Below are 24,606 nucleotides of genomic sequence, written 5' to 3' on the forward strand. Positions count from 1 at the left end.
GTATAGATTGTGCCTCATCCTAATTCTGGAGACACAGAAAGCTTCAGGATTAACACCAAACTCTCATCCCACAGGCGAGTTTCTCAAAAGGAAAAGTGCTGTGTTGCATAAACTGATTCACTCTCTCTATACTAGTGTTTGTTGTATACACCGTGGTAGGAATTATTCTTGTAATAGACTACGGGGGCGAGTAGTAGTGTGTGGAAAGGAGAGGCCATGACGGCAAGATAGGACTGCCATAAATCTATTTCTCCTTCCTTCCAAACCAGCTCCTACTTCAGCTCGAGCGACCAAAGACAGAGAGGCACTAGCCTTGACCTACCCCTGGCCGTTTGGAAACGCCAGTTTCCCTGCTCCTGCTCTCATTCTGTCAGAAAAGACCACGCTCGCCTCCCCAACCCGCCGACTTCCGGTCTTTGTCGCTCTCGGCTCCCCATTGGCTGGGGCTGCCGCGGCCCCGCCTTCTACCGTGGCACCCGGAGCCACCCATGAGAGGGCGGGGCTTTGTGACGCACGCCCTGACGTCTCCGGGGCTATAAACATCCGCGCCCGGTCGCGGTCTCCTACAGGAGCCGCCGGCAAGGGGGCTACGAGGAAGCTATTTGGAGCGTTGCCGGAGAGGAGAAGGTGGGGGCGAGTCTGAAGAAGAGGCCCAGCGTGCGGTCCCGGGGGCAGTTAGGCCCTCGGGTGTCTCTCGCGTCTGGAGAGGTGGACAGAGCCTCAGGTGTCATGGAAAGCGGAAGGTCCCGGAGTGGGAGGCCTGTGGGGAGGGCCGGCCCACACCGGCGAATGCTGTGACAGGACGGCCAGCCCCACCTTTCACTGTTCCCTCCCCCAGGCAAACCAAACGGCAGAAAAAGTCCGACACAGCGGGGCCGGCAGAGCCCAACCGGGTCCCTTAGGGAGGGAGTGGTGTGCGCCGTTCACGGTGGTCGTGACTCTGGAGTCTCTACTCACGTCCACGGCCGGAGGCAGCGGCGTCTTCCTCAAGGCGTTACACCTGTGGAAGTGGGCAGATGGAAGTCCACAATTTGGCGGGGCGGGGAAGGGTAATAAATTTTGGTTTTGACAAGTATTCTTGAAAGGAGGGCTTCGGAGAGAATTACGAAACTGTCGCTTTTAAACGACCCTCAGTGTCTATGACTGTGTCTTACCCGTTGATGAAGTTACGCTTGGTGCCACGGTATTAACCTGCTCAGGACCGTTCTTTGTGTGGAACTACGTGGTAGGACGTTCAGCATCCCTGGTCCCTACGTGTTCCCCATGGGACGGGAGCGCGGCATACCGCCCGGTTGATAACTGTAGGACCTGGGGGTCGTGGGCTGCGTGGCTTCTGTCCCCGCAGTTGGTAGCACCAACGGTTAATCACCTACAGAAAGAGTGTTTCGTTAGCTCTGTCAAGGCTGTTGGTAGCCACTTTGAAAAAGACCTATCTGCTCACCCTTGGATACTTTCTAAAAAATTATTTTTATATGTATAAGTATATATGTATATATGTGTGTCATACATATATTTTTACTGCCTATGTCCCTTAGGATTTAGTCGTGAGCCTGGCAAAGCTGCACTACTGCTTTTTTAAAGATGTTTTAATTCAGTAAAGCTCCTGTTGAATACTATGGCAGTAAGTTTTCATTAAGGGATTGAATACACTGACTATATTCTTAAAGGATTTGCTCTGGCCAATACAGATGCATTTTGTCCTGACCTTTGAGAAGATGAAATGTGTTTAAAAATATTCAACGTTTTCTGTAACACATTAGTTGCTTTATATTAGAAGTTGTTCCCTTTCATAATTGCTGAAACCAAACTGTGTGTCTTAGCCCCATTACTTTATTTAGTAGGGATGTTGTTGACATGGTTCATTATAACACATTATCCTCCTCTTTATAATGACCCATGGGAGTAATTTCTCTTGGGTCTCAGTGTCTGTGATTCTCCCAAGCAACTGATTTGTTTTTTTACCTCAGGAAACCTGAATCATTAAACCACCTGTTTCCCATTTTGTGATAGCTGCTTGGTAGCTCAGGGACTAATTTGATACCAGTCTCTCTCAAAATGAAGTACCTGTGGTGTGCATTGGGGTGCTTTTTCTTTAGCTTCATTCTATTTTTCCTACCATAATTTTTCCCTTACCACCAAACAGATTACCTTACATATTTAATTTTGTTTTTTATGTATATAAGCCTTCTTAAATATTTTTTTAGAATAAGAACACCCCCCCCCACACACACATTCATACATATATACACACTGACAGTTTAAGGTGGCAGCCTCTGCAACTCTGAGAATTACAGGTTGAACTATCCAGCACCCTTGGTACCACTTAAACTCCAGAAAGGCAAGACAAGGAGGAGGTAGGGAAAATTAGGGCAGAGTTTAAGGGAGGATACGAGAAAAGAAAGGTATGATGATAGGTGGTAAAATAATACCACAAACAACTTATATCTACTCTGCTTAATGTTAAAAACAAATTTAAAGCTAGAGAATGCATAAAGATAAGCAATGTGTCTGGGGATATATTTTTTTAAATAAGGGAAAAAGTTTTCCTTGTAAAAACACTGTTTTGTAATATTTGATAAATATACAGAAAAGCCGGTGCCTATGTGGTTTGGAAGGACATTGTTTGGAAACAGATACATGAGCTTAAATCTTGAACTGTTACTGCACAAAATATTCACTGAATTTTACAGAAGCAGATTTTATTTGGTTGCTTTTTTGTTCTTTGTTTTTAACATCATCCTGGGGGTCCCAGTAGGGCTTTTCCTATGGTTTTCTTTAATAGTACTTAGGTTGCTTACCAGCATATAGTCAACTAGTAGTGGGTTTTTTGTTTCTGTTTTTAACTGCAATCAAGAATTAGCCCATTTTACTAGAATAAATACCTAGAGATTAGAACCAAAGCTAATAATTTTAATAAGAGATGGATTTGTTCTTGAAAACCATAGTTAATTCATAATATTTTAATAAAAAAACTAACATACTATTTATAAGACTTTGTTTTTCTTTGTTATAGTTGAAATTACAGATATCCTGTCAAAATGATTTCTTCAAAGCCCAGACTTATCGTACCCTATGGCCTTAAGACTCTGCTCGAGGGACTTACCAGAGCCATTCTCAAAACTAATCCACCAAACATCACCCAGTTTGCAGCAGTTTATTTTAAAGAACTTATTGTTTTTAGAGAAGGTTTGTTATTGCTTTAGACAATATATTTGTTACTTTGAAAAGTATTTTAAGTTTGAGATTTTATGTATCTGTATTTGATTTCTTGTATTTATTCCTTCAGGGAATACTTCTCTGGATATAAAAGATCTGATTAAACGTTTTCATCAGATTAAAGGTAAGTATCATAAGTGGTGATAATTTATAGCCACATTATTAAAACTATTGCATCATTACTAGCATACATTCAAACTTAAGAATGATGCCTACATATATTTTCTGTTTAAATAATCACACTAATGCTTTATTTTTATTAATCATTTTTATTATGATTTTATTAAATCATTTTTTAAAAAAATCTGGGGACTGACATTTTGGAGGACAGTAAGTCTTAAGAAAAAACAGGAAAAACTTATCTTTTGCAAACCACTCGGTACAATGAATGTGCTTAAAGAACTAGATTGGTGTGCATAAACTATGACTCAGACCCTTTCAGATATGGCCTGTCTTTAGGAAAGTAGAAGAATAAACTTTAAGAGAGTTGGATTTTAAATCTTTGTTTTGGTGGCTGGCCACGATGGGGATCTGAACTCTTGACTTGGTGTTATAACACCGTGCTCTAACCAACTGAGCTAAAAGGCTAGCCCGAGAGTTGGATTTTATAGTAATAAAGATTCAGATTATAACAAGATACATGACTGACAAAAGTTTTATAAATACTCTTCTTGGAATACATAAAAAAAAAAAAAAAAAGAAAAGAAAAAGTTAACCAGTTATTTTTTTCCCCCAATGGCTTATGTGCAGCCCAGGCTGGAGGACAGGATTAGGTGTCTCTGACCATACTTCCTGCTCCAGAAGTCTCTCTTATGTATGAAGAGAGAAGTTCTTCATAGTCAGGGTCTTCCCTGGCAGGTTTCAGACTCTTATATCTGCTTAGAAGAAAGTTGTGTTTTGTGTGTGTAGGTGTAAATGTCTGTCTTACGTGTCAACTGAGTTGACGGAGCAATGAAAAAGTTGGGGAGGTGAAATAAGAGAAAGTTTACATAATGAAAGTTTGGGAAGATCACAGTAAGCAAGAGTATATAATGGTCAAATCTCAAGGACAGGCATACATGTCTAAAAGAATGGTTTTCACAGAATTCTGTGAAGAGGGAAAATGGAGACTCATGGCCAGTGTGGCAAATAACTAAATAATTCTTACTACATTGTCTGATGAACATTTTGGAATGATCATAGAGAAAGAAGAGGTGGAATTCAGTGAGTTGTCAGCCACTTTTATACTGTCACTTCGGTGACATTAATAGGTAACATAACCAAGGTAGAGAGAAATTAGTAGTAAGACCTAGGAAGATGTAAAAATCATGAGTGTTTGGATCTTCAATTAAAGTGATACCCAAAACAGAACACAAGATTAAGAATAGCAAGGGATTTGAAGGGGCAGGAGAACGAAATGCCATGGTTCAGGAATATTTTATTGTGCAGTCTAGCTGCTTCCTTGAAGGGACCTGACAGCATTCTGTCTCACCATGGGAAACAGGTTTGGTACTTGCCTACTATCAGGAGGGGTTATACAGATAACTGCAAGAACATTAACCACCTTTCCCTTGCCCATGAGCCTACTTTCCCAGGTAGTCAAGTTTATTATTGTCTTTGTACTTGTGTCCTCTATACCAGAAGTTGTATTTGGAAGTATTAGGAGTATGCAGGCTTGCTGTGTTTGAGAGTGATAATAAAATCAGTGAATCTTTATGGTGGAAAGTAGCTTTTCTCCCCTCACCCTCACCCCCTGCCATTTTGCTTTTTTTCGGATTCATCCATGTTGATATTGTAGATCAGGTTTATTCTTTTTAACGATCTGTGGTCTTCCAAGATATAACCATACCACTAGGCATTTTTATATTGGTGAACATTTGTGTTTTTTCCTGTGTTTTTCTTTACTGACAGTGTACAATCTGTGCTTGTGTCTTATGCACATGGAAGATTTTTTTCTAGGTATAAACCTAGAAGTGAAGTTATGAATAAGAGAGTATGCCCTTTTTCAACCTAAAGATTCTGCCTGATTATTGTCCGAAGTGTCCATACTGATTATAAGTCTATCCATCAATTTGAGAATTCCCATAGTATTCATATCTCAACAATATTTAACATTGAAAGTAGCTTTTGAGCTTAATTTCTTTGCTAAAGAATTTATCCACCATTCAGTTTAGCAAGTGGACTAAACAAATGTTGATTTTCGTCCAGGTAGGTTAATGTCTTAGAATCTCAGGGTTAAGAATTAACAAACTAACAAAATTAATGGAGTTAGCTATACTTTTGATGGAGGTAAGGGGTAGAAGATATGCCAGCTTTTCTCCTTCAATAACTAAAGATATCAAGGAGATTGACATAGTATACAGATAATCCTGAAAGCAAGCTCACAGTAGGTAGTAGAAACAGATTGCTGTTTAGGCAATGGAGTAGAAATGAACATTGCTTGTTCTAGTCTACTGGAAAGATGGGAGAGTAAAATAAAGGTATGACCAAAAAATGTAGAGTCCAGTGTTACTGTGTAGTGTCAGTTTGGCTCATTTGTTTGTCTCCCATTTATTATCATCCCAAATGGTTTCTTACTGGACTAACAGTTTCCATTAGGTCCTGTCATAGAGATGGAATGAGTCCACCTACATCCAGGAAAGCATCACTCTAGGATAAAGAGTGACTATCTGGGAATGTACAGGCACCGTAAGGTTTCTACTTGGTAGGGCATTTCCTCCCCCAACAGACATCCTCCTACCTTCTGACTGGAGATAAGAATATCCCCACATATATCATTTGTTTTAGTTGAATAGTTCATTCTGGCACTTTTCTTAGAAAAAGTCTCATTTTTGGTAGGCCAGTCATAGGAGCAGTAGTGTTTACCCATCTCCTCAATGGCTTCAAAATTTCAAAATAATGGCTGAGAATTTTTCCAGTGTGATTGAAAGACATCAGCTTACAGATTCAAGAAGTCTGGTGAATCTACAGCCGGATAAATACAAAGAAAACCACACTTGGGCACAGCGTAGTCAAACTGCTAAGAAAGATAAAAAAAAATCATGAGAGCAGGTCAGGTAAAAGGGTACATTACTTTCAGGGAACAATAATGAGACAAATAGCTGATTTCTTTATAGGAACCACAGGAGTCAAAAGACAATGGAATGACATCTTTTAAAGTGCTGAAAGCAAAAAACTGCCAATCTAGAATAAATACATATCCAGTGTTCATATCCTTTTAAAAATGAAAGCAAAATAAAGACATTCTCAGGCAGACAAAAGCTGAGCGAATCCATTGCTATCAGACCTACACTATAAGAAATACTTTTAAAGAAGATTATAAGCAAATGATACAGGGAACTTCCTAGATCTGGTAATGTGTATGCACAAAAAACTTACAGGTAATTATACTTAATGGTGAATATCGAATGCTTCCCCCTCCAGATTGGGACCAGGACTTTGTCTAATTCAACATTGTACTACACATAGGTTCTAGTCAACGCACTGAGGCAAACAAAACAAATTTTAAAAAATGAAAAGGTTTACAAAGAAGTAAAACTACTTTATTCACAGGTCACATGATTGTGATATAGAAAATCCAAAATAATCCTCCTGTTCTTGATAACCAGCCTTATTCCACTAAGGAGAGGGTATATGAGACATAGCGAAGTTTTTTTATGGACAGTAGATTTTTAAAAAGTACAGATATGTTACCTAGTTTTCTGAGATCTTAATGAATTCAACAAGTACCACATGAAAAAATAGGTATTACAGAAATCTAGAAGAATAAAAGACATGGTATCTAAAAAGCAGGTATACCAAATCAGTTTCTGTCGTGTTTCTTTACTACTAATTTATGCCCCATATCAGTTAGAAAAGCTTTCAGCTGCAAGTAACAAAACCAATTAACAGTGACTTTAAGAAAATGAGATAGCTGAAAGTGATGTTCATACTGCTGATAATAATAGTAATAATATTAAAGCATCAAGTATCTAGGTGCTCTCTGCTCTGTCATTCTTAGCATATTTTACTTGTCCCCTCATGCCACTGCTCCAGGTGATATGTCAGGAAGAAGGAAGTGGTGGCATCAGTGACATTTGTTCCTTTCATTAAGAAAGGAAAATCTTTGCAAATCCTCAAGCAGACTTCTACTTCTGTCCCACAGGCCGGGGAGACTGATAAGTTTTCTGATAAGGGAAACTGACAAGGCTGGTTTAGGCCTGTGCAAGGGTACTTTAAAAAGTTTGTGGAAAATAGAATTTAAAAATAATACAAATTTTTCCATGAACTTTTTGAACTACCCTTGTATTTCTTCACAGGGGCTCTGTTAGCATCTTGGACAAGGGAGGTATGTGGGAATGTCCCATGCATTGTAGGACATGTAGCATCTCTGGTACTGACTTCTAAATACCAGTAGTGCATCCCAGACATTGAGACAACTAAAAATGCCCCTCTACATTTGCAAATGCTCAGGGGAAAGGAGATACCACTCCCACTTGAGAACCAGTGTGCCATGAGTGATTTATCACCTGGGGCTGTGTACGTTGCTGTTCCAAACTTAGTTAGGCTTCTCTTACCAAAGAATAAGGACAGGAATGTTTGCTACTCCACCTAGGGTAAAAATGTGTGTGGTGGTGGTGAGAGGGTAGGGGGAGAAGGAGGGAATAGAAATAGACCTGAAGGAGGATGAGGGAAGAAATAAAGCAAAGAGATGCTAAACTATTTAGTGTTACTTTGTTTGGCCCAGATAAGTTTGATGGTGGTTATAGAACCAAGAGGAGAGTAAGGCAAAGGGGCATGGTGTGGGAGAAGTTACCTAGGATATGCCTAATGGTTGTTTTCCCAAAAACTGGCCATTCCATCTTTTGCTTTCCACTTCCTGCAGTCCATCTCTTTTGCACCTGCTCCTCATTCCCAAAGCTTAACAAAAACTACCTGAAAGCCATCATACTCATACATATTTCAGTCACTGCACTGACCACATTGTCATAATCATCTGTTTATCTGCCTCTATCCCTAATCAGACTGTACTCTTTAGGAGGTCTTAATAATCATTGATTCCTCAGTGTCTATCACATAAGTAAGTGCAGTTAATGTTTGTTGAATGAAGAATGAATGAAAGCAAGGGGAAGAAGGGGAGAAAAGAAAAAGACCACCTGCCTTGATTTATAGTCTCTGATATTCTCATTTCAATCAGTTCAACACAGAATAGTTGGAATCCTCTTCTGTTTTAAACTCTTAAAGACTTTGTACCATACAAACTCCAAATTCTTGATTTCAAGCTCTCTACTGTGAGTTCCCCACCTCCAATTGTTATACAGCCTCTCCTATCATGCCCTGCTCCTTGTTCTCTTCTGGTATTTGACATCTTTCAGATTTCCCTTTTGGTGCCAGTATATGCTCTTTTTCTTATGCTTCCCTGGCAGTTGCATGCCCCAGCACCCCAAGTCTCCACATGAGTTCTGCCTGTTCCAAGAAATACTGTTTGCTTGGAATTTACCTCTTTATCTTGTTGGTTCCACAGAAAATCAGGATTCTGCAATGAGTTTTCAAGTTAATCAGTTTGAGTCACTTAATTATACTTAAAAGGGAACTTTTTACAAGAAGGAATGCCTTTAGTTATGTTCTTAATTCTAAGTCTGTGCAATTTTTTGTTTTTTGTTAAAGTAGAACTAGATTACTGAATTTAGAGGGGATTAATCTTCATAAGGTTGATAAGATCAACCTATAACAAACCTAGTTTACAACTCTTAAAAAATACAGTTTTCTACAACAAACGTAATCTCAAGGTTACAAGTCAGCAATCATCAGGATTACTAAAACAGACCTTAAAATATTAGAGGAAATCTCTATACCTTTCTTAAACAGATACTGACAGGAACTCAATATAGATTTACATTAGATATGTGTATGGTAACTAGCATGCATATATTTGCTAATATACTCATGTACTCTAAGCAAAGCCAAATGGTTAACCTAGTGCTTTGTATTTTCAAAAGCACTATAAAAGATTCAGATATTTGGTCTCAATTTTTCTAAATTATGGAATATATCTATTTAAAAGTTTATATGACATCTATACGTGTGTGTGTATATACACACAAACTACGCATATATACACACATGTATACATATAAAGAAGAAAAAACCACCCTGCATCTTACCACCTAGTTTAGGAAATAGCCAATTTAATTTTAATCAAAGCTGAATTAAAGATATTTTAGGTTTATAATTTTGCATTTGATATCACATTTTTTTTTTTTTTTAATCGTTTTTCCTGACCGGCACTCAGCCAGTGAGTGCACTGGTCATTCCTATATAGGATCCGAACCCGCACTACCGAGTGCAGGTTCTACCGAGTGCGCCATGGGCTCGGCCCTGATATCACATTTTTGAAACTCTCTGTTTTTAACTGTGTTGATTTATTCCTTTTCCATTTATATGTGATTTACAGCTTATAGAATATGTTCAGATGCATTGTTCCATTTAATCTTCACAAAAATTCAATAAGATCAGAATTATTATCCCCATTTTACAGATGAAGTGGCTGAAGCTCAGAACACCTGACTTGGTCATGCAGCTATTAAGTCACAGAAGCAGGACTGAAACCTACGTCTTCTCATATACTTTTTTACTATAAAAAAGTTGCAGGGAAGAAAGCAATATCGGGGTGGCTGGTCAGCTCAGTTGGTAAGAGAGTGTGCTGATAACACCAAGGTCCAGGGTTTGATCTCTGTACTGACCAGCTGCCAAAAAGAAAAAAAGCAATATCATAACTTACCTGATACTTGTTAATGATTCATAATTACATATACTTTACCTTTCCAGAATGGTCATTATTTAATAGGGGACTTCTAGAAACAAAAAAATTAAGCTTTTTTGTATTTAAAAAATTAAATTATTTTAATAATTAATATCCTAGATGTAATTTCAGGTACAACAAGCCTGTGAGGGAGACACTTTTTAGAGTAAGTGGGACTTTCCAGAGTTGTCTAAATCTATCAGATAGGTCCCATGCAGAAAAACTGCAGTCCAATCCCTAGATTGGTTGGGTTCTTGGAATATCTCATGGTGAGTAAATCAGACCTTACAAGGGAGGGAAATAGAGTTAGGGAGGCCTTGACTTGTGGTGTGAGGAGGTCAGTCTAGTCAGGAGTTGGGCTGGGTCTTTGTTGCTGCTCTCATTACCTTCACTAGACCACAGGCCTCAAATTCCTCTATCAGAGGGCTGCGTGACCTTGTGCTGAGGATGGGCTTCGGTGCCACAAGGTGTTTCTCAGCCTTCCCTGCCAGCCTGCCCCACAGAGGGCATCTCTCCATGCTCTTGCCCTCATCTGGTGGCAGCCTGCTCTCTCTTGTTACTTAGTGCTGGACTGGTGGGCTGGGTGGGAGGTTCCCTGTGAACCTGTGCCTCAGAGGTGGGGCTTTCTCTGCATTCCTGCCAAACTGCCTTGTATCTGTGGTTGGTCTTAGGCCAGTGTTTCGTGTCTCTGCCTCAACAGTAGATCTCTTTTTGGTGATGGTATAGGATTCCTCGCTCTGGCCTTCTATCCTGCCTGCATCTTTCATGTGAGGCCTGTGGAAAGTACTTGAGAGCAAGAGTGAACTCCCCATGGGTCTGGAGTCCCAGGCTATTCCAGACCAACAGCCTAGCCCACTTTTGGCCTTTACGGTACATTAAGATTCTGATATCTTCTTACCAGCTAGTATGATGGCCTCTTCTTTCCAGGCCCTGCCACGACTGCAACTGTTCTTGTGTCCCTTCTTTCCTCGGAGACGTGGTTCCTCTTTTGAAATCAGGTTACTTGGTTACCTTGTGACCTCAGTTCTCTGATGAACTCAAGAAAAGTTCTGATTTTGTGGCTTATCTGGCTTTTTCTTGCTATGATGGGATATAATCATAGCAAGTTTTTTGCTATAAATGTTTTTTGAAGCATTCTACATCCTCAGCATAAGAGTAACTCTCAAGGTCGGGCTTATTTATATAGGATTCTTGAAAGGACGAGTCGATACCAGTTGATGATCCATTTTATTAGGCAGCACACACACATATATATAGGGCTTTAAGGGAAAGCTGATTGGTTTAAAATACAATCCCTATTTAGCATACCGCATGGGGCTTGGGGGGGAGCTGATTGGCGTGCTATTCGCACCGGCGGGTGGGAAGGAAAATGCGGAAGAGAAGGGCAACCAGCGCCATGATGGGGTGCGGCCGAGAAGGGCTTATGTGATCAGGGTGTGATCCCTTGGGGCATTTGGGTTCTTACATTCCTCCCTTTTTCTTGTTTTAGGAAAGGGCACGTTGAAATCATCGAGCTACTTCCTGCTGAACTGGGGCGTTGTGGGGGGGGGGGCAAAGGGAGGAAGGTACATAAATACCCATTATGAAACCCCAAATGAGGGTGGAGAAACAAGTAATTTCAAAAGGGGAGAAGTCCATAAACGTTCCTTGAAGCCACAAGTCGCACATGCACTTGTTCCATTGTTTGTAGTTGGAGACTGGAGGGGGCAACCAGGTGTCCGTGGCGAGGGCGTGTAGGAATGCGTTTCCTCTGTAAGGCGGTACCTCTTCAGCATCGGCTGAGGCGCTCACGAGATGAGGCAAGGGGTTCATCGGTATCTAGGAGCTGGTAGTTTCTAAGTAAAAGCTGGTTAAAGGCCTGATTAGAAATTTTTCCCACTTGGGCTTGAAGAATGATGCAGGGCAAGAAAAGGCAGGTTATGAGGAATAACAGCATTCTTCTCCAAGGAAGATGCAAGTACCTCCTTTTTCTGCAGTGAGGAGGTCTAGTGCTCTACGGTTTTTGAGGGTGACCTGAGCTAAAGAGGTGATTTGTCTCTGTAGAGAGGAAAGAGATTCGGCAGTGGAAGTTAGAGCCCCTTCACGTTTAGTATTGATGTCTTTGACCGCCCATAAACTGTGTCCTAAGGCTCCTCCCGACAGGCCGGCTCCGACAACTTATATTCTTAGGGAAATACCAACCATGATTGGGAGGAAGGCGGCCCCTTTTTGTTTTGAGAGTGGATGAAGAAGATAGAACAGTTCTGAATTGGAGTACAGAGTGAGTTGAGGGACGATGGTGACAAGAAGGCATGGGACAGTAAGATTAGACTGGATGGAGGTAGAGAGGGTTCCATTGCACCAGAAGAAAGAGCCTGGTGGGGCGAAGGTGTGGTTATAAATGGTTGAGGAAGGGAAGCGTTTAAGGGGACGGCCGCCAGGAGCAGTCGCATGAGAGAAAACAATTTCCGGGAGAGAGAGAGAAAGATGAGTGTTTCAGAAATGATCTGTTGCCAGGTGTAAATGGGTGACCCTGGGGAGCTAGCAGAGGGGCCTGAAAGCTCCCTGGGTGAAATGAAAAGAACAGGAGAAGGCCAAGGAGAAGGTTCATGTCTCCGGAATTGGGGGTAAGGCTGAGGTCTGGGATAGGCGGAGTTTGAAAGGGTCGGTAGGATGAGGGATACACTTAAAAGAATGGTGTGTTAAGTTCTTTTGCAGCTTGTTATTGGAGTTCTCGGTGGCCGAGGGCGGATCCTGAGTGTAAGGCTTCAGCCTGGAAATATGAATCCATGGAGTAACATGATTACCTGGCAGGGCAAGTTTGGCAGCAGTTGGAGTGCAAAGGATGACAGGACATGGGCCTTCCCACTTAGGGGTTAGGGGGATTTTGGGTTCCGGGGAAGTGTAGAATACTAATTGGCCTGGGCTGAGTGAAAGGTTATTTTTGGAAAGTGACAGATCTGGAAGTAGCCAGTCCTGGTACTTCCATAATTCGGTACGAAGGTGGGAGAGCAAGGGTAAGGCCATGGTGGGTGGTATGTCAGTTGCTGTGATCCCCGGGGGTAGGAGGAGCCTACCATACATGACTTCAAAAGGGGAAAGATTGGAGGGCCTTTTTGGGAGAGCTCTGGTCTTGAGTAGAGCGAGAGGTAGAAGACAGACCCATTCAAGGTGTAATTCCAGAGACAATTTAGTTAGTATGTCCTTTAAGGTTCTGTTGGTTCTCTCTACCTTTCCAGATGCCTGAGGTCGGTAAGGGCAATGTAGGTGCCAGGGGAGAGAGAGTGACTGGGAGAGTTTTTGTACTATCTGGGCGGTAAATTCAGGTCCATTATCAGATTGAATGGAAGTGGGCATCCCAAATCGTGGGATGATTTGGGAAAGGAGAGTCTGGGCTATGGTGGAGGCCTTTTTATTGGATGTTGGGAATGCCTCTACCCATCCTGCCTTCAGCTAGAACGCAGGCTCGTGTGGCGGTTCAGCCTGCTGGTTGGTAGTACCCTTGGGTAAAGGTTGGGCCTCTATAACTGAATCAGGGGAGACTATGGCATACCCTGCGTAATGAGTGTTTCCTTCCTTGAATGAGGACCCATCCGTGAACCAGGTGAGATCAGCGTGAGATAGGGGTCCCTCAGTGATGGAAGAGTGGTAAGGTATAAAATTTTGAAGGCTTTCTATGCAGCTGTGCAAAGGGGTGTTGGGGGAATCTGGTATAGGCAGTAGGGTGGCCGGATTTAGGGGTGGGCAGGTAGTGAAGGATAGGGCAGGATTTTCCAGAAACGAGGATAGGAGGGTTAGGATTCTGGAAGGTGGGAGGGATTGGAGAGCCTTATAGGTAAGGAGGTCTTTGAGGTGATGTGGTGAGAGAATGGTGAGAGGTGCCCCAAATGTTAATTTGGATGCCTCCTGCCCCGCTGCTAGGGCTCTTAGACAGGGTGCCCAGCTTCGTACAGTGGGGTCCAACTGTTTTGATAGGTATGCTACAGGGGCAAAGTAGGGGCCATAATTCTGTCCTAGGATGCCTAGAGCTTGTCCCGTATTTTCGGAGATCTTGGACGAGATGAAAGGCGCCATTAGGTTTTTTTACAGTGAGTATGGGAGTATTGAAAGGGGAGTGAGTGGGATGGAGATACCCCTTTTTTAATAGGTCCTGAATGATGGGGCTTAACCCAAGGAGGGCTGTTGTGGTTAATGAATACTGAGCCTGACAAATATATTTGGAAGGGTATTTTAGTTTTATGCGTACAGGGGAACACTGGGCCAGAGCAGGGCTGGCAGTGTCCCAAACTGTGGGGTTAACAGGGTGCGTTAAGATGAGTAAGGACTTCTTTGGAGGGGTGGGATTAGTAGAATCTTGGGCTTGAACTAGCACTAGGAGGAAGGAAACGGGGGAAGAGGACGAGGACAGGGGCAAAGTAATGGAGACTTGAAGCCGTGATAGAATGTCCCGACCCAACAAGGGGATGGGGCATTGTGGCATGACTAGAAAGGAATGGGAGAAAACGGATTGAGTGCCTTGAAGGCAGCAGGTTAAAAGAGGGGTTTTTTGGGAAAAGATTTGTTTACCTCCTACCCTAACTATAGGAGAGCTGCTGGAGGTGGTGGGGTCTTTATATTCCCTTAAGACCGAAAAGGTGGCTCCAGTGTCCAGGAGGAAAGATATTGGGTGGCCGTCCACAACCATGGATACCCTGGGCTCCTGCTTTGTTATAGAGATGGTCAGGAAGGGCCCAAGGCTCTGTCAGTCCTCCTCAGCGAGGCCCACCATAGGTGGTGTCCACAGTTCGGGGGACTGTGGGGCAGTTGGTCCCTCACCCCTTCGGGCGAGGGGGCAATCAGATCCCCAATGTCCCTTCTTTTTGCATTTTGGACAAGGAGTGGTGGGTGGCCTGGGGGTGGGGCAAGCCTTTGCCCAATGCTCTTCCTTTCCACATTTAAAGCAGGCTCCAGGTGGAGGCTTAGAGGTGGAGGCTGTGGGAGGGTGCCCAGGGGGTTTGATAAGCCGGGCCAACATCTGGAAGTTGGCGTGGTCGGCCTTTTGTTTTCGACGTTCCTTTTCCTCCTCCCGATTATGAAAAACCTTGAAGGCCACTGACAGGATTTCGGTCTGAGGGGTTGCAGGACCCTGCTCTAATATTTTAAGTTTAGTTTTAATGTCGGGGTAGGATTGGGCCAGGAAATAGGTCATAAGGACATGCTGGCCGTCTTCTGAGTTAGGGTCTAAGTTAGTGTATTGCTGAAAGGCCTGAGTTAATCTATTGAGGAACTCAGAGGGAGTTTCCTCCTTTTTTTGGACAATTTCTTGAATTTTTTGGAAATTGACAACCTTGCAAGCCGATTTTTTGAGGCCAGTTATTAAGCAAGAGGCAAAACGGTCTCGAGCCTGGATTCCCTGGGCTGTGTTATAATCCCAATTAGGTTCCTGTTCTGGGACTGCTTGGGGGCCTGGCGGGTGATTCGGATTGGTACGATGGGTGTCAGTGGCATGGGTTTAGGCTGTATCTCAGACCCTGCGGCGTTCCTCGGGGAGGAGGGTATTGGCTAGGAGCATGAAGATGTCATGATGTGTGAGGCTGTAGGCCTGCGGGATCCATTGGAATTCTTTAATGTAGGTGGTAGGGTCGGTAGAGAAAGAGCCTAGTCTTTTTTCTAATTCTGTAAGGTCAGCTAGGGAAAAGGGAACATGGACCCTAACTACTCCTTCAGCCCCAGCTACCTCACGTAGTGGGGCGATTATTAAAGGGGCAGGGGGGGTCCTCGGGAACGGGTGAAAGGGGGGCTTAGTGGGTCAGGAGTAGGGGAGGGTAAAAATGGAGGAGTAGATGGCACAGGAGGTGCAGAAGGTGACAGGGGAGGAGGAGGTTGGTAGGGTGGGGGTTCATCAGCAGGTCAAAGGTGGAAGAATCGAGGGGTGACTGTGAAGATGGTTTACAGGCTAAAAGGACTTGAGAGGGAGCACAGGAGGAGCAGAGGGTGGGGTTCTGAGCCAAGAGGCAAAAAGCCTCGATGTAGGGGATCTCCTTCCATATTTTTAGGCACTGGCAGTAGTTAAAGAGGTCTCGTAGCCAATCTTGTGTACAGAATTTGGTGAGGAGTTTGGGCTTAATATCCGGCCTGAGGGAAAGGTTGGTGAGGTTTTTCAGAAGGCATTGAAGTGGAGAGTCCCCTAGGGAGGAGGAGGAAGTGCCCATTCTGGTCTCTTAATGGGAATTTAGACAGAAATCGGACAGAGATTAGTGATAAGACAGATCCTTCGGCCGGTTGGGAAAGGCGGGATCCTAGAGGGCGTCCCCAGTAGGTCACGTCAGTCCCGGCATGTTCAGGTACGAACCAGGAGGAGAGAAGGGAGGTGTGGGTCGTCACTCAGACCTTCACTTCTCTAGGGCAAAAGCCCAGTGCCTGAAGGAACCTAGCGCTAGGAATTTCTGGTCGGGTCCCGGACCCGGGAGGTGGAGACAAGAGAGTGGTGGACAGGAGGGTGAAAGAGAGAAGGAGAGAACAGAATGGGGCTTTTAACCTCCAAAAATAAAAGTAAAAGTTTACCGGGGCTTTGGAACCTGTTATAGTTTGGGAATTTATGGTGGTCGTGAAGACCGTGGTGGGGTGGGGTATGGGCGTTAGGGGCTACCAGACGATCTAGACTCCCTGTGGTAGCCTGAAAAGGGCTGGTGCCCTTTAGGAAAGGGGGCTTACCTAATGATGAGCCGGTGGTGAGCGGAAGGAGCCAGCACGGAAAAGAATGGATGAGGGTGGACCGTCAGTGGTGAGCGGTGGAAGGGAGGCCGGTCCTGGCGGGACGGAGTTCCCGAGGGGCGACTCGAAAAGTGTTGCCACTCGAGGGAACCCCGAGGGGCGGCTCGGAAAGTGTTGCCACTGCGATCCGAAAAGTGTTGCTGCTCGAGGGAGACTCCGCCCCGGGTTTCGGCAACAAATGAAAGGACGAGTCGACACCAGTTGAGGATTCACTGGAGAGAGCTCGTTTTATAGGGCTTTAAGGGAAAGCTTATTGGTTTAAAATACAATCCCTATTTAGCATACCGCATGGGGCTTGGCGGGGAGCTGATTGGCATGCGATTCGCGCTGGCAGGAAGGAGAATGCGGAAGAGAAGGGCAACCAGCGCCATGATGGGGTGCGGCAGAGAAGGGCTTATGTGATCAGGGTGTGATCCCTTGGGGCATTTGGGTTCTTAGAATTCTTTTCCTCCTCTGACTTCCCAAGATCTTTTCTTAGTACATTGTAAGGTACTTGCACTTTTTACCTAGAACACTTATATATCCGTCTTCTCCCCTACCGAATGTACGTTATATAAGGTGCTGGGAAAATAGAATAATCAGGTCGTATTGCCTTAGGTCAAGTTGTGGGTGGTGCGGCGCATTGTTTTGGTAAGCAAATAAGTTGTGTGGGTGGAGTTGGTGCGCACGCACAGCGCTGCAGTTTTGCTGGCGACTGCCTTGGGTGGATGCCGTTTGGGGCGGCCGTGCTTTCCAACCTGCGGCTTCCAAGGACCTGTTTGCTGGTTACCTAGCTCGTAGGCTTGCGTGTAAGGGGTCTGGTGACCCAGCCTGGCCTGTGACCCAGTCTGTGAATGGGCTTGAGGGGTCGGTGAGCTCCAGACCCAGCCCTAGCTCGACAATTGGCCCAGTCGGCAGGATTACAGGCAGGTATTACAAGAGCTCTCCATAAAGTTTCACCTTAATAATCTTTCTGTCCTCAACAGGGCCTAGTACAATGTTTTAAACATAGCACAAGCAGTCACATGTATAGGTGTTCAAAAGGGCTTTGTTAAAAAGTGGGTGAGGAAGTCCTGAAGAGGTGAATGGTTAGGAAAATGAAGTTATTGTTCTAAGCAGAGGGAGGTGAAGAGTAAATGTGACTTTTCTTTCTTTTTGAACCTTTTCTCTGCACATGAGCATGTCCAGAATTAGACCCTTAATTGAATTTACAAGGAATCAGTCAATGTGGAGGGAGATACTGCAGGACACTGTACTCTGGGAAGCAGCTGAACCTATGAAAACATGTCTCCAAGCAGAGTATTGACTAAAACCAAACACATTCTTGTAAAGCAAATTCTACTTTTCCTGCAGGTTTGATTGTGATGTTATAGAAATGCTTCTCCAAGAGAAATACAGGTGTGTGGGTGACAGGCGTAAAATAATTTTACAGCAGTTTTCCAGATCTAGGACTTTATGTATGTCATCAGCTGTCTTGACCTTCCAAGCCACAGAAATTGTCCTCATGCCAGAGGACATGACTGAAGTCCCCACTTTCAAATCCAGAGATCTCTTTTCCTCATCTGGGTCAGGATGACTTTGGCTACATGATCACACCTCACCAGCAGGTGCTACCATGTTTAGGTTAGAATAATGTGACGTTTCCTAATGTCCAAAATCTTATTATAGTCCCCTAGTTTACCATTTCATTAAGTTAAACTTTACATGCTAGTTTTCTTAAATTGAGGAATGCTTTTATTAATATGACACCATCTGTGTCATTACTAACTTGTTATTATACCACTTGAAGATTAGATAATTTATTGCCCAAGTTGGTCTTTTATTTATTTATTCTTTTCCCCAGTTTTGTGTGGAAGATTGGATCAGGAGCTATTTCCATGGAGGTTTTCAGCTTCTTTATTTCTAGGCACAGAGTTACGATCTTTCCCCTGGTGCTGACCGGCTTAGGATAATATCTGATTATTAGTTTTGTCACTAATGCTATTTAGAGTCACTTACTTCTAAGGAAATGTACTGAGGGTCTTGAATGGTAAGGACAGGAAAGTTTTATTACACTAAATCACAGATATTGTGTGTATATTGACATTTGAATACTCTTTTGTACTTGTGTGTATATTGACAGTTGCAAAAAACTCTTGTACTTGTGTGTGTATTGAAATTTGAATACTCAACCTATTGCTTTCTTTAAAATTCTTTCTTTGGGGAATAGATGCTGATTAACCCATCTGGCTGTTATTTTTAGTAGAGAAATGGTCAGATGGAACGGTACAAGAGAAGAAACCAGAATGTGTAGAAGAACCAGAAAGAACATCTGTAGTTTCTGTAGAACCTACCCGGATAGAAAAATCTACAGACACAGAGGAGGACAATGTAACTGGACCACTAGTTAGTAACAAAACCACTCAGTTTCCGTCAATTCATGCTGAGCTCCCAGAGTCTGGGGAGACAACCGAAGCAGTCTGTGGTACTTCCAAACCAACCACCCCTAAGGTCAGCACCCCTTCCTCATCACCACTTCCAGCAGCTGTCTCACCAGAGTTTGCCTACGTCCCAGCTGACCCAGCTCAGTTTGCTGCTCAGATGTTAGGTAAAGTTTCATCTATTCATTCTGATCAGTCTGACGTTTTAATGGTGGATGTGGCAACAAGTATGCCTGTTGTTCCCAAGAAGGTGCTGAGTTCAGAGGCTGCTGAAGATAACGAGGTGGTCGTTCCTCTTGTGTATTCTGGAGAGGTGATAGCAATGCAGGTTGTGAGCCAAACATCTTTACATGTAGATATGGGTTCTAAACCTAAAGACAATGAGGCTGAACCATCAACGGCTTCCTCATTCCCCTTGCAGGATGAACAAGAACCTCCTGCTCATGATCAAGCTCCTGAGGTCCCTTTACAGGCCGATATTGAGGTTACATCAACCCTTCATATATCATCTATATATAATGATGAGCCTGTGACTGAAGGAGTTTTTTATATTGAGCAAATGCCAGATCAAATACTTATCCCTTTAACTGATCAAGTTGCTTGTCTTAAAGAAAATGAGTGGTCACCACCAGTTAGTCCCAAACCCGTAAGCAAGACGTCAGGCCCATCTAAAATATCTGTAGATTCTGCAAAACTTGTACAGTTGGAGAAGACTGCAAAATGTGAGTCCTCAGTACACATGGAGGCAGAAGCTACAGTTCTGCTCTCTGACACCTCTTTGCAAGGTCAGCCTCAGGTACCTGCACAACCCCTGGATGCAAAGGGCAGTATCAAAATAGGCTCTGAAAAATCTCTGCACCTTGAGATGGAGATTATTTCGATAGTCCCTGACAATACTGGGCAGGAGGAGTCAAGGGAAAACTCTGCACCCCACAAGATGGGGGTCAGACCTGTGCTCTCTGGTGCATCTGTAAAATCATCTAGTGGCCCCCTCCCTCCTGGACCAGAAATCGAACCAGAAGGGAAGCGCAGCACCTGAACAAGGTTTGATGGAGCCAGGTAAGAAAATTAGATACTTATACAGTTTCAAATTGCATTTCAGGTGACATCTGTATTTCAGGTAACTGTCTATGTAGGCTCCTTGCAGATGAGTCAAAGTCTTTATATTCAATAGTTTTTTAAATGCCAAACCTATTTAAAGGATTTGTTGCATTTGAGATCTTACTATTATGAAATGAGTGATTTTAAAGTAACACCACCAAAGCTTGGCCTCAAAATCTGATTATCTACCACTTTTGTGTTACTCTTATGGGCATATTATGTAGTGAACATTAGAGTATGTTGTCAGGTACAAAAAAGCATATTTATGTGATCTGAATACTAATATGGCAAAACTAATTAGTGGGTGTTGGTTTGAAACTTCTCACTTGTAAATGTAAAATCAAACTATAGCAATGCCTTTGCATAGGCTGTGGCATTTAAAAAGTGAAAGAAATGGTGGTGTGTTTGACTCTGCTTTCGCACTGAGTCAGGAGAGCTCTGCAACCAGGATTGGGGTGCTGGGTCAAGCATTTATTTCCTGGCTGGGAACTTCCTGCAGCCGAGGAGCAGCTTCATAGCTGGATGGAGAGAAGAAAGGTCAGGTCAAAATTCTGTAACACAGGGGAGCAGGGAGGTAGCAGCAGCAGAAAGGATGGCCAGGTGCCTGAACAGTGGATGCAGTTCGGATGACTGGCTTCGTTGGGTCACTTCCCCCTAACAAGTGCCCATATCAAGCTGCTTTCTTGGTAACTGAACTACCACCAGTGTTTTCCTGTGGCACAGACATGATATGACCTCCATCTTGACCTAATTATTACATTTGGTCTTCCCACCTTCCTGCCTCCTATGCAAAACTGTGGGGGCCCTTTTTTAGGGATGGAAGCAACATGCATGAGCCAATCTCCCCACACCTTTTGCAGAAACTCTCTCAACTCTTACTAGAACCAGAATGATAAAGAAATGTTACCAAAGCAGGTATTTAGAAAACATCAAATTCTGTCTGGCAGTGTGACAGGGATTCTGCACAGCTGAAGAGGCAGAGAGCAGTGTTGAGAGTGTAGCATTTGGGAATGGCATTATACTTGTGGCTTAAGCAGCACTTCCTGACCAAGTCACTGTTTTCAAGTGCTTACTATTTCTTAAGGAAAATAGAGTTATGTTGGCACTAAGAGCATAATTAACAGAAAAACTCAAGATTGAGTATCAAATTCTTTCTTCCTCTGAAAAAACTGAAGACTTGTTTGTACTTATTTCAATATGCTTGAAGAAAGATCAATTGAAAGTATCTGAAGCTATTGAAAACATAGCTTAATCATGTGCATAGTGTTATTTAGTGTTATTTTGTTTTCTGGAGAAGAAAAAAAGGCTTCCCCAGTGATAGATGATCCAGTGATCCAAAGGTGAACTCAGCACATTTGGGCAAAGTGAAATTCCTCAATCAGGAACCTTTTCTCCTATGTCCCATCTCTGAGATTCAGCTATCCAAGAGAGTACTGTCTTCATTAGGCAAGTCACACTTGGCATTATTAGACTTCTTGGTGTAAGTAGATGGATGACATTCCTAGACCTCTTTTTCCCTAAAGAACCCCCATGGGACCAACCAGCCTTTTACTGCCACCTAGGACCTATGATTTCAAATCTTGCCTAAAAGAGAGGTGCTCTCTGGGGTGCTGAGTGATGCTTCATGTGTGGTGACAAGTTAATGGGAGAAAATGGTGCCTGTGAATGGCCAGAGATATTTAATTATGTGATCAAAGTGACACCCAGTGCTGATTTCTTTAGGAAAGAAAAAAAAAAAAAAAAATCACTATGCAGATGCATTAATACTTTTTTCAATGGCTTAACACACTCTCAATTGATTTTTTGGTAAAGCCAAAAGTTTTGTTGTCCATTTCTTCTTGCAGAGGACCCTGTACAAGCCATGTCTAAAGTTGAAGTACCTGGAAACAGCAACTTTGAATGAGATTGTTTCTTCAGCCACAACTGTAGTGTCCCTGCCACTTGCTGTCACAGCAACACTGTTCTCACTTTCCATCTGTAGAGAATCTCTCTCCTTTCACATTACCAAACACAATTTATTTAGTCCTCTCTATAGCATGCTTTATGACACATTACTACAGCTGTTTGTTTATATGTAAAAGATTTACAAAGATATTACTGTGCATAGCGCCTGATACAGAGACCAAACTGCAAATTTTGTGTTTTTTTATAGCAATAGCAGCAAGCGCAGCAGGACAACCACCACCATATTCTAACATGTGGACCCTTTATTGTCTAACTGATATGAATCAACAAAGTCGCCCATCACCGCCACCTGCACCTGGGCCTTTCCCCCAAGCAACCCTCTATTTATCTAATTCTAAGGATCCACAGTTTCTGCAGCATCCACCGAAAGTTACTTCTCCAACTTATGTGATGATGGACGACGGCAAGACCAGTGCCCCACCTTTTATTTTAGTTGGCTCAAATGTCCAGGAAGCACAGGAATGGAAACCTCTTCCTGGACATGCTGTTGTTTCACAGTCAGGTGCCTTGAAGAGATATGCTGCAGTACAAGTACCCATTGCTGTTCCTGCAGATCAGAAATTCCAGAAACATAGCCCAAATCCCCAGAATGGTAGTCCTCCTACAAATGGACAAGATGCCCCCAGACCACAAAGCCCCATTTTTCTTTCTGTTGCTTTCCCAGTAGAAGATGTAGCCAAAAAAAGTTCAGGATCTGGTGATAAATGTACTCCCTTTGGAAGTTACGGTATTGCTGGAGAAATTACCGTGACTACTGCCCATGTTCGCAAAGCTGAAACAAAAAACTGGTAGGTAAATTTTCCTACCATAATATGTGGGCCTTAACATACTTGAATTTTTAGCATTTTGGTTTACTGACATCGAGATTGAGATATTAAAAAAATAAGTGAGTTGAGGTATACTCTAATTTGATGTGGTAATTGTTTCTATCTTCCACCATTAATAAATGCACAGCAGGTGCACTATATATCACAAATGATTCACACCAGAGATCTGGTGCCCAGTACATGAATGAATCAACCAATCAACTGGTTTTGAATATCTGGTCCTATGTCTAACACTGGTAGATGCTAAAAAAGGGATGGATTACTAAAAAAAAAAACTAGCTGGCATGTTTAAGGAATGGGGTGGAGCAGAGACAAGAACTGGGAACAGTCGGATAGCAAAAAAAGAAGTGCTGATCATATATGGAGCACCCAATCCAAGTGGTAAGAGACTGTAAAATGGACAGGTTGGACACACTGAAGAGCTAAAGCAACAATTGGAATTAACTGTAGATGAGTTTTATCACTCAACCTTTTAAAATTTTTTATTCAACTAGTACTTAATGCCAAGTCCTATGCCAGTCCTTCCTCACCCATGTGTGGACAATAGTAAAACATGGAGCCTACACCTTAGTCGGGGAGACAAAGTACAACATGAAGTATAATGAAAACAAGGTATTGACACTAGTAGGAGAGGAAGCCAGCGTTGCGAAGAGCTCAGGGACAGTGTCCAAGGGCAGGAAAGAGCACAGTGTTAAAGAGACTGCAAGTTGGCCAAAATGAGACTGGCTGGGAGGAGCCAGGGGAGAGCATGTAAGATGAAGCTGGAGATGAGAGAGGGGACCCCTGCATACCAAAAGAGATCTAGATGGAAAGTTCAATGGAAAGCCAGCACTAACGTGCTAAGCAGAATGACAGAATCAGATTCATGTTTCTATTATATCCCTCTGGCTGCTATGTGGAATTGGACTAGAAGTCGGGGAGGTCAACAGAGAAAGCAGGGAGACTAAAGCCTTTATTTAGCATCAGGTAGATTATTTCATATTAACATATCTGATACACTTGTTATACACATATATCGAGTGCAGTTACGTAAAACAATTTGTGGGAATTTTAAGCTAAATGAGAAATGGATTTCATTGAGAGAAATGAACAAGAAAATGATTTCATTCATAGGCAGGCTCAAGTATCACAGGTACTAAGGAAAGACAACGGTGTTCAAAATATCAGCGCTATGTACATTTCTTATTCCCTCTTCCCACTTCTAGTGGAATTGCCACAATGGCAGTTTTCAGCATGAAATGCTAGGATATTTTAGTGCAAAAGCACAGGTTAAGAGACTTAGTAACAGCAGGAAGGTAGAACCTGCATTTTTGATCTTCCACTTGTTTCATATGTTTCATGATTAAACAATTATTCTTAACAGATCCCGAAAATGACGCTGTTTGAGTCAACGTTCGATGTGGAGTCTGCCACCAAGCATAATCAATAAATTTTGTGCAAGCATAAAAAACCTTGTATTATTTTTACAGAGGTATACAACCAAAGACCTTAAATCTTTTCACACTGTTGAAGCAATAGCATTTTCCAACTCGTGTGTGTGTATATATATATATTTTTTAATCATTCCTGCTCTTAACGGATCTAGCCAGGTATTCCTATTTGATAA

The 24,606-nt window shown here is 42.9% G+C and overlaps 1 protein-coding gene across 3 annotated transcripts; it reads left to right on the forward strand.

Moving 5' to 3' along the window:
• Positions 1-544: 544 nt before the first annotated feature.
• Positions 545-24,533, forward strand: CABYR (calcium binding tyrosine phosphorylation regulated). Of its 3 annotated transcripts, XM_063076431.1 has the most exons (6): positions 545-627; positions 3,014-3,186; positions 3,287-3,340; positions 18,930-19,274; positions 22,361-22,961; positions 24,364-24,533. In XM_063076431.1, coding segments are annotated over exons 2-6 (1,149 nt in total). In that variant the 5' UTR covers positions 545-627; positions 3,014-3,038; the 3' UTR covers positions 24,365-24,533. The 3 variants fall into 3 exon arrangements, with proteins under 3 accessions (XP_062932501.1, XP_062932499.1, XP_062932500.1); XM_063076429.1 differs by having other exon boundaries at positions 22,361-24,373; XM_063076430.1 differs by lacking the exon at positions 545-627 and adding an exon at positions 1,183-1,225 and having other exon boundaries at positions 22,361-24,373.
• Positions 24,534-24,606: the final 73 nt, after the last annotated feature.

Source organism: Cynocephalus volans, chromosome 13 (assembly GCF_027409185.1).
Source record: "Cynocephalus volans isolate mCynVol1 chromosome 13, mCynVol1.pri, whole genome shotgun sequence".
NCBI classification, from domain to species: domain Eukaryota; kingdom Metazoa; phylum Chordata; class Mammalia; order Dermoptera; family Cynocephalidae; genus Cynocephalus; species Cynocephalus volans.

Bases quoted from the DNA above. Each gene is read 5' to 3' on its own strand.
- CABYR (XM_063076429.1), top strand. From the start codon at position 3,039: ATGATTTCTTCAAAGCCCAGACTTATCGTACCCTATGGCCTTAAGACT. The intron at 3,187-3,286 runs GTTTGTTATTGC...TTATTCCTTCAG, and splicing joins ACTTATTGTTTTTAGAGAAG to GGAATACTTCTCTGGATATA. The intron at 19,275-22,360 runs GTAAAGTTTCAT...GTTTTTTTATAG, and splicing joins GTTTGCTGCTCAGATGTTAG to CAATAGCAGCAAGCGCAGCA.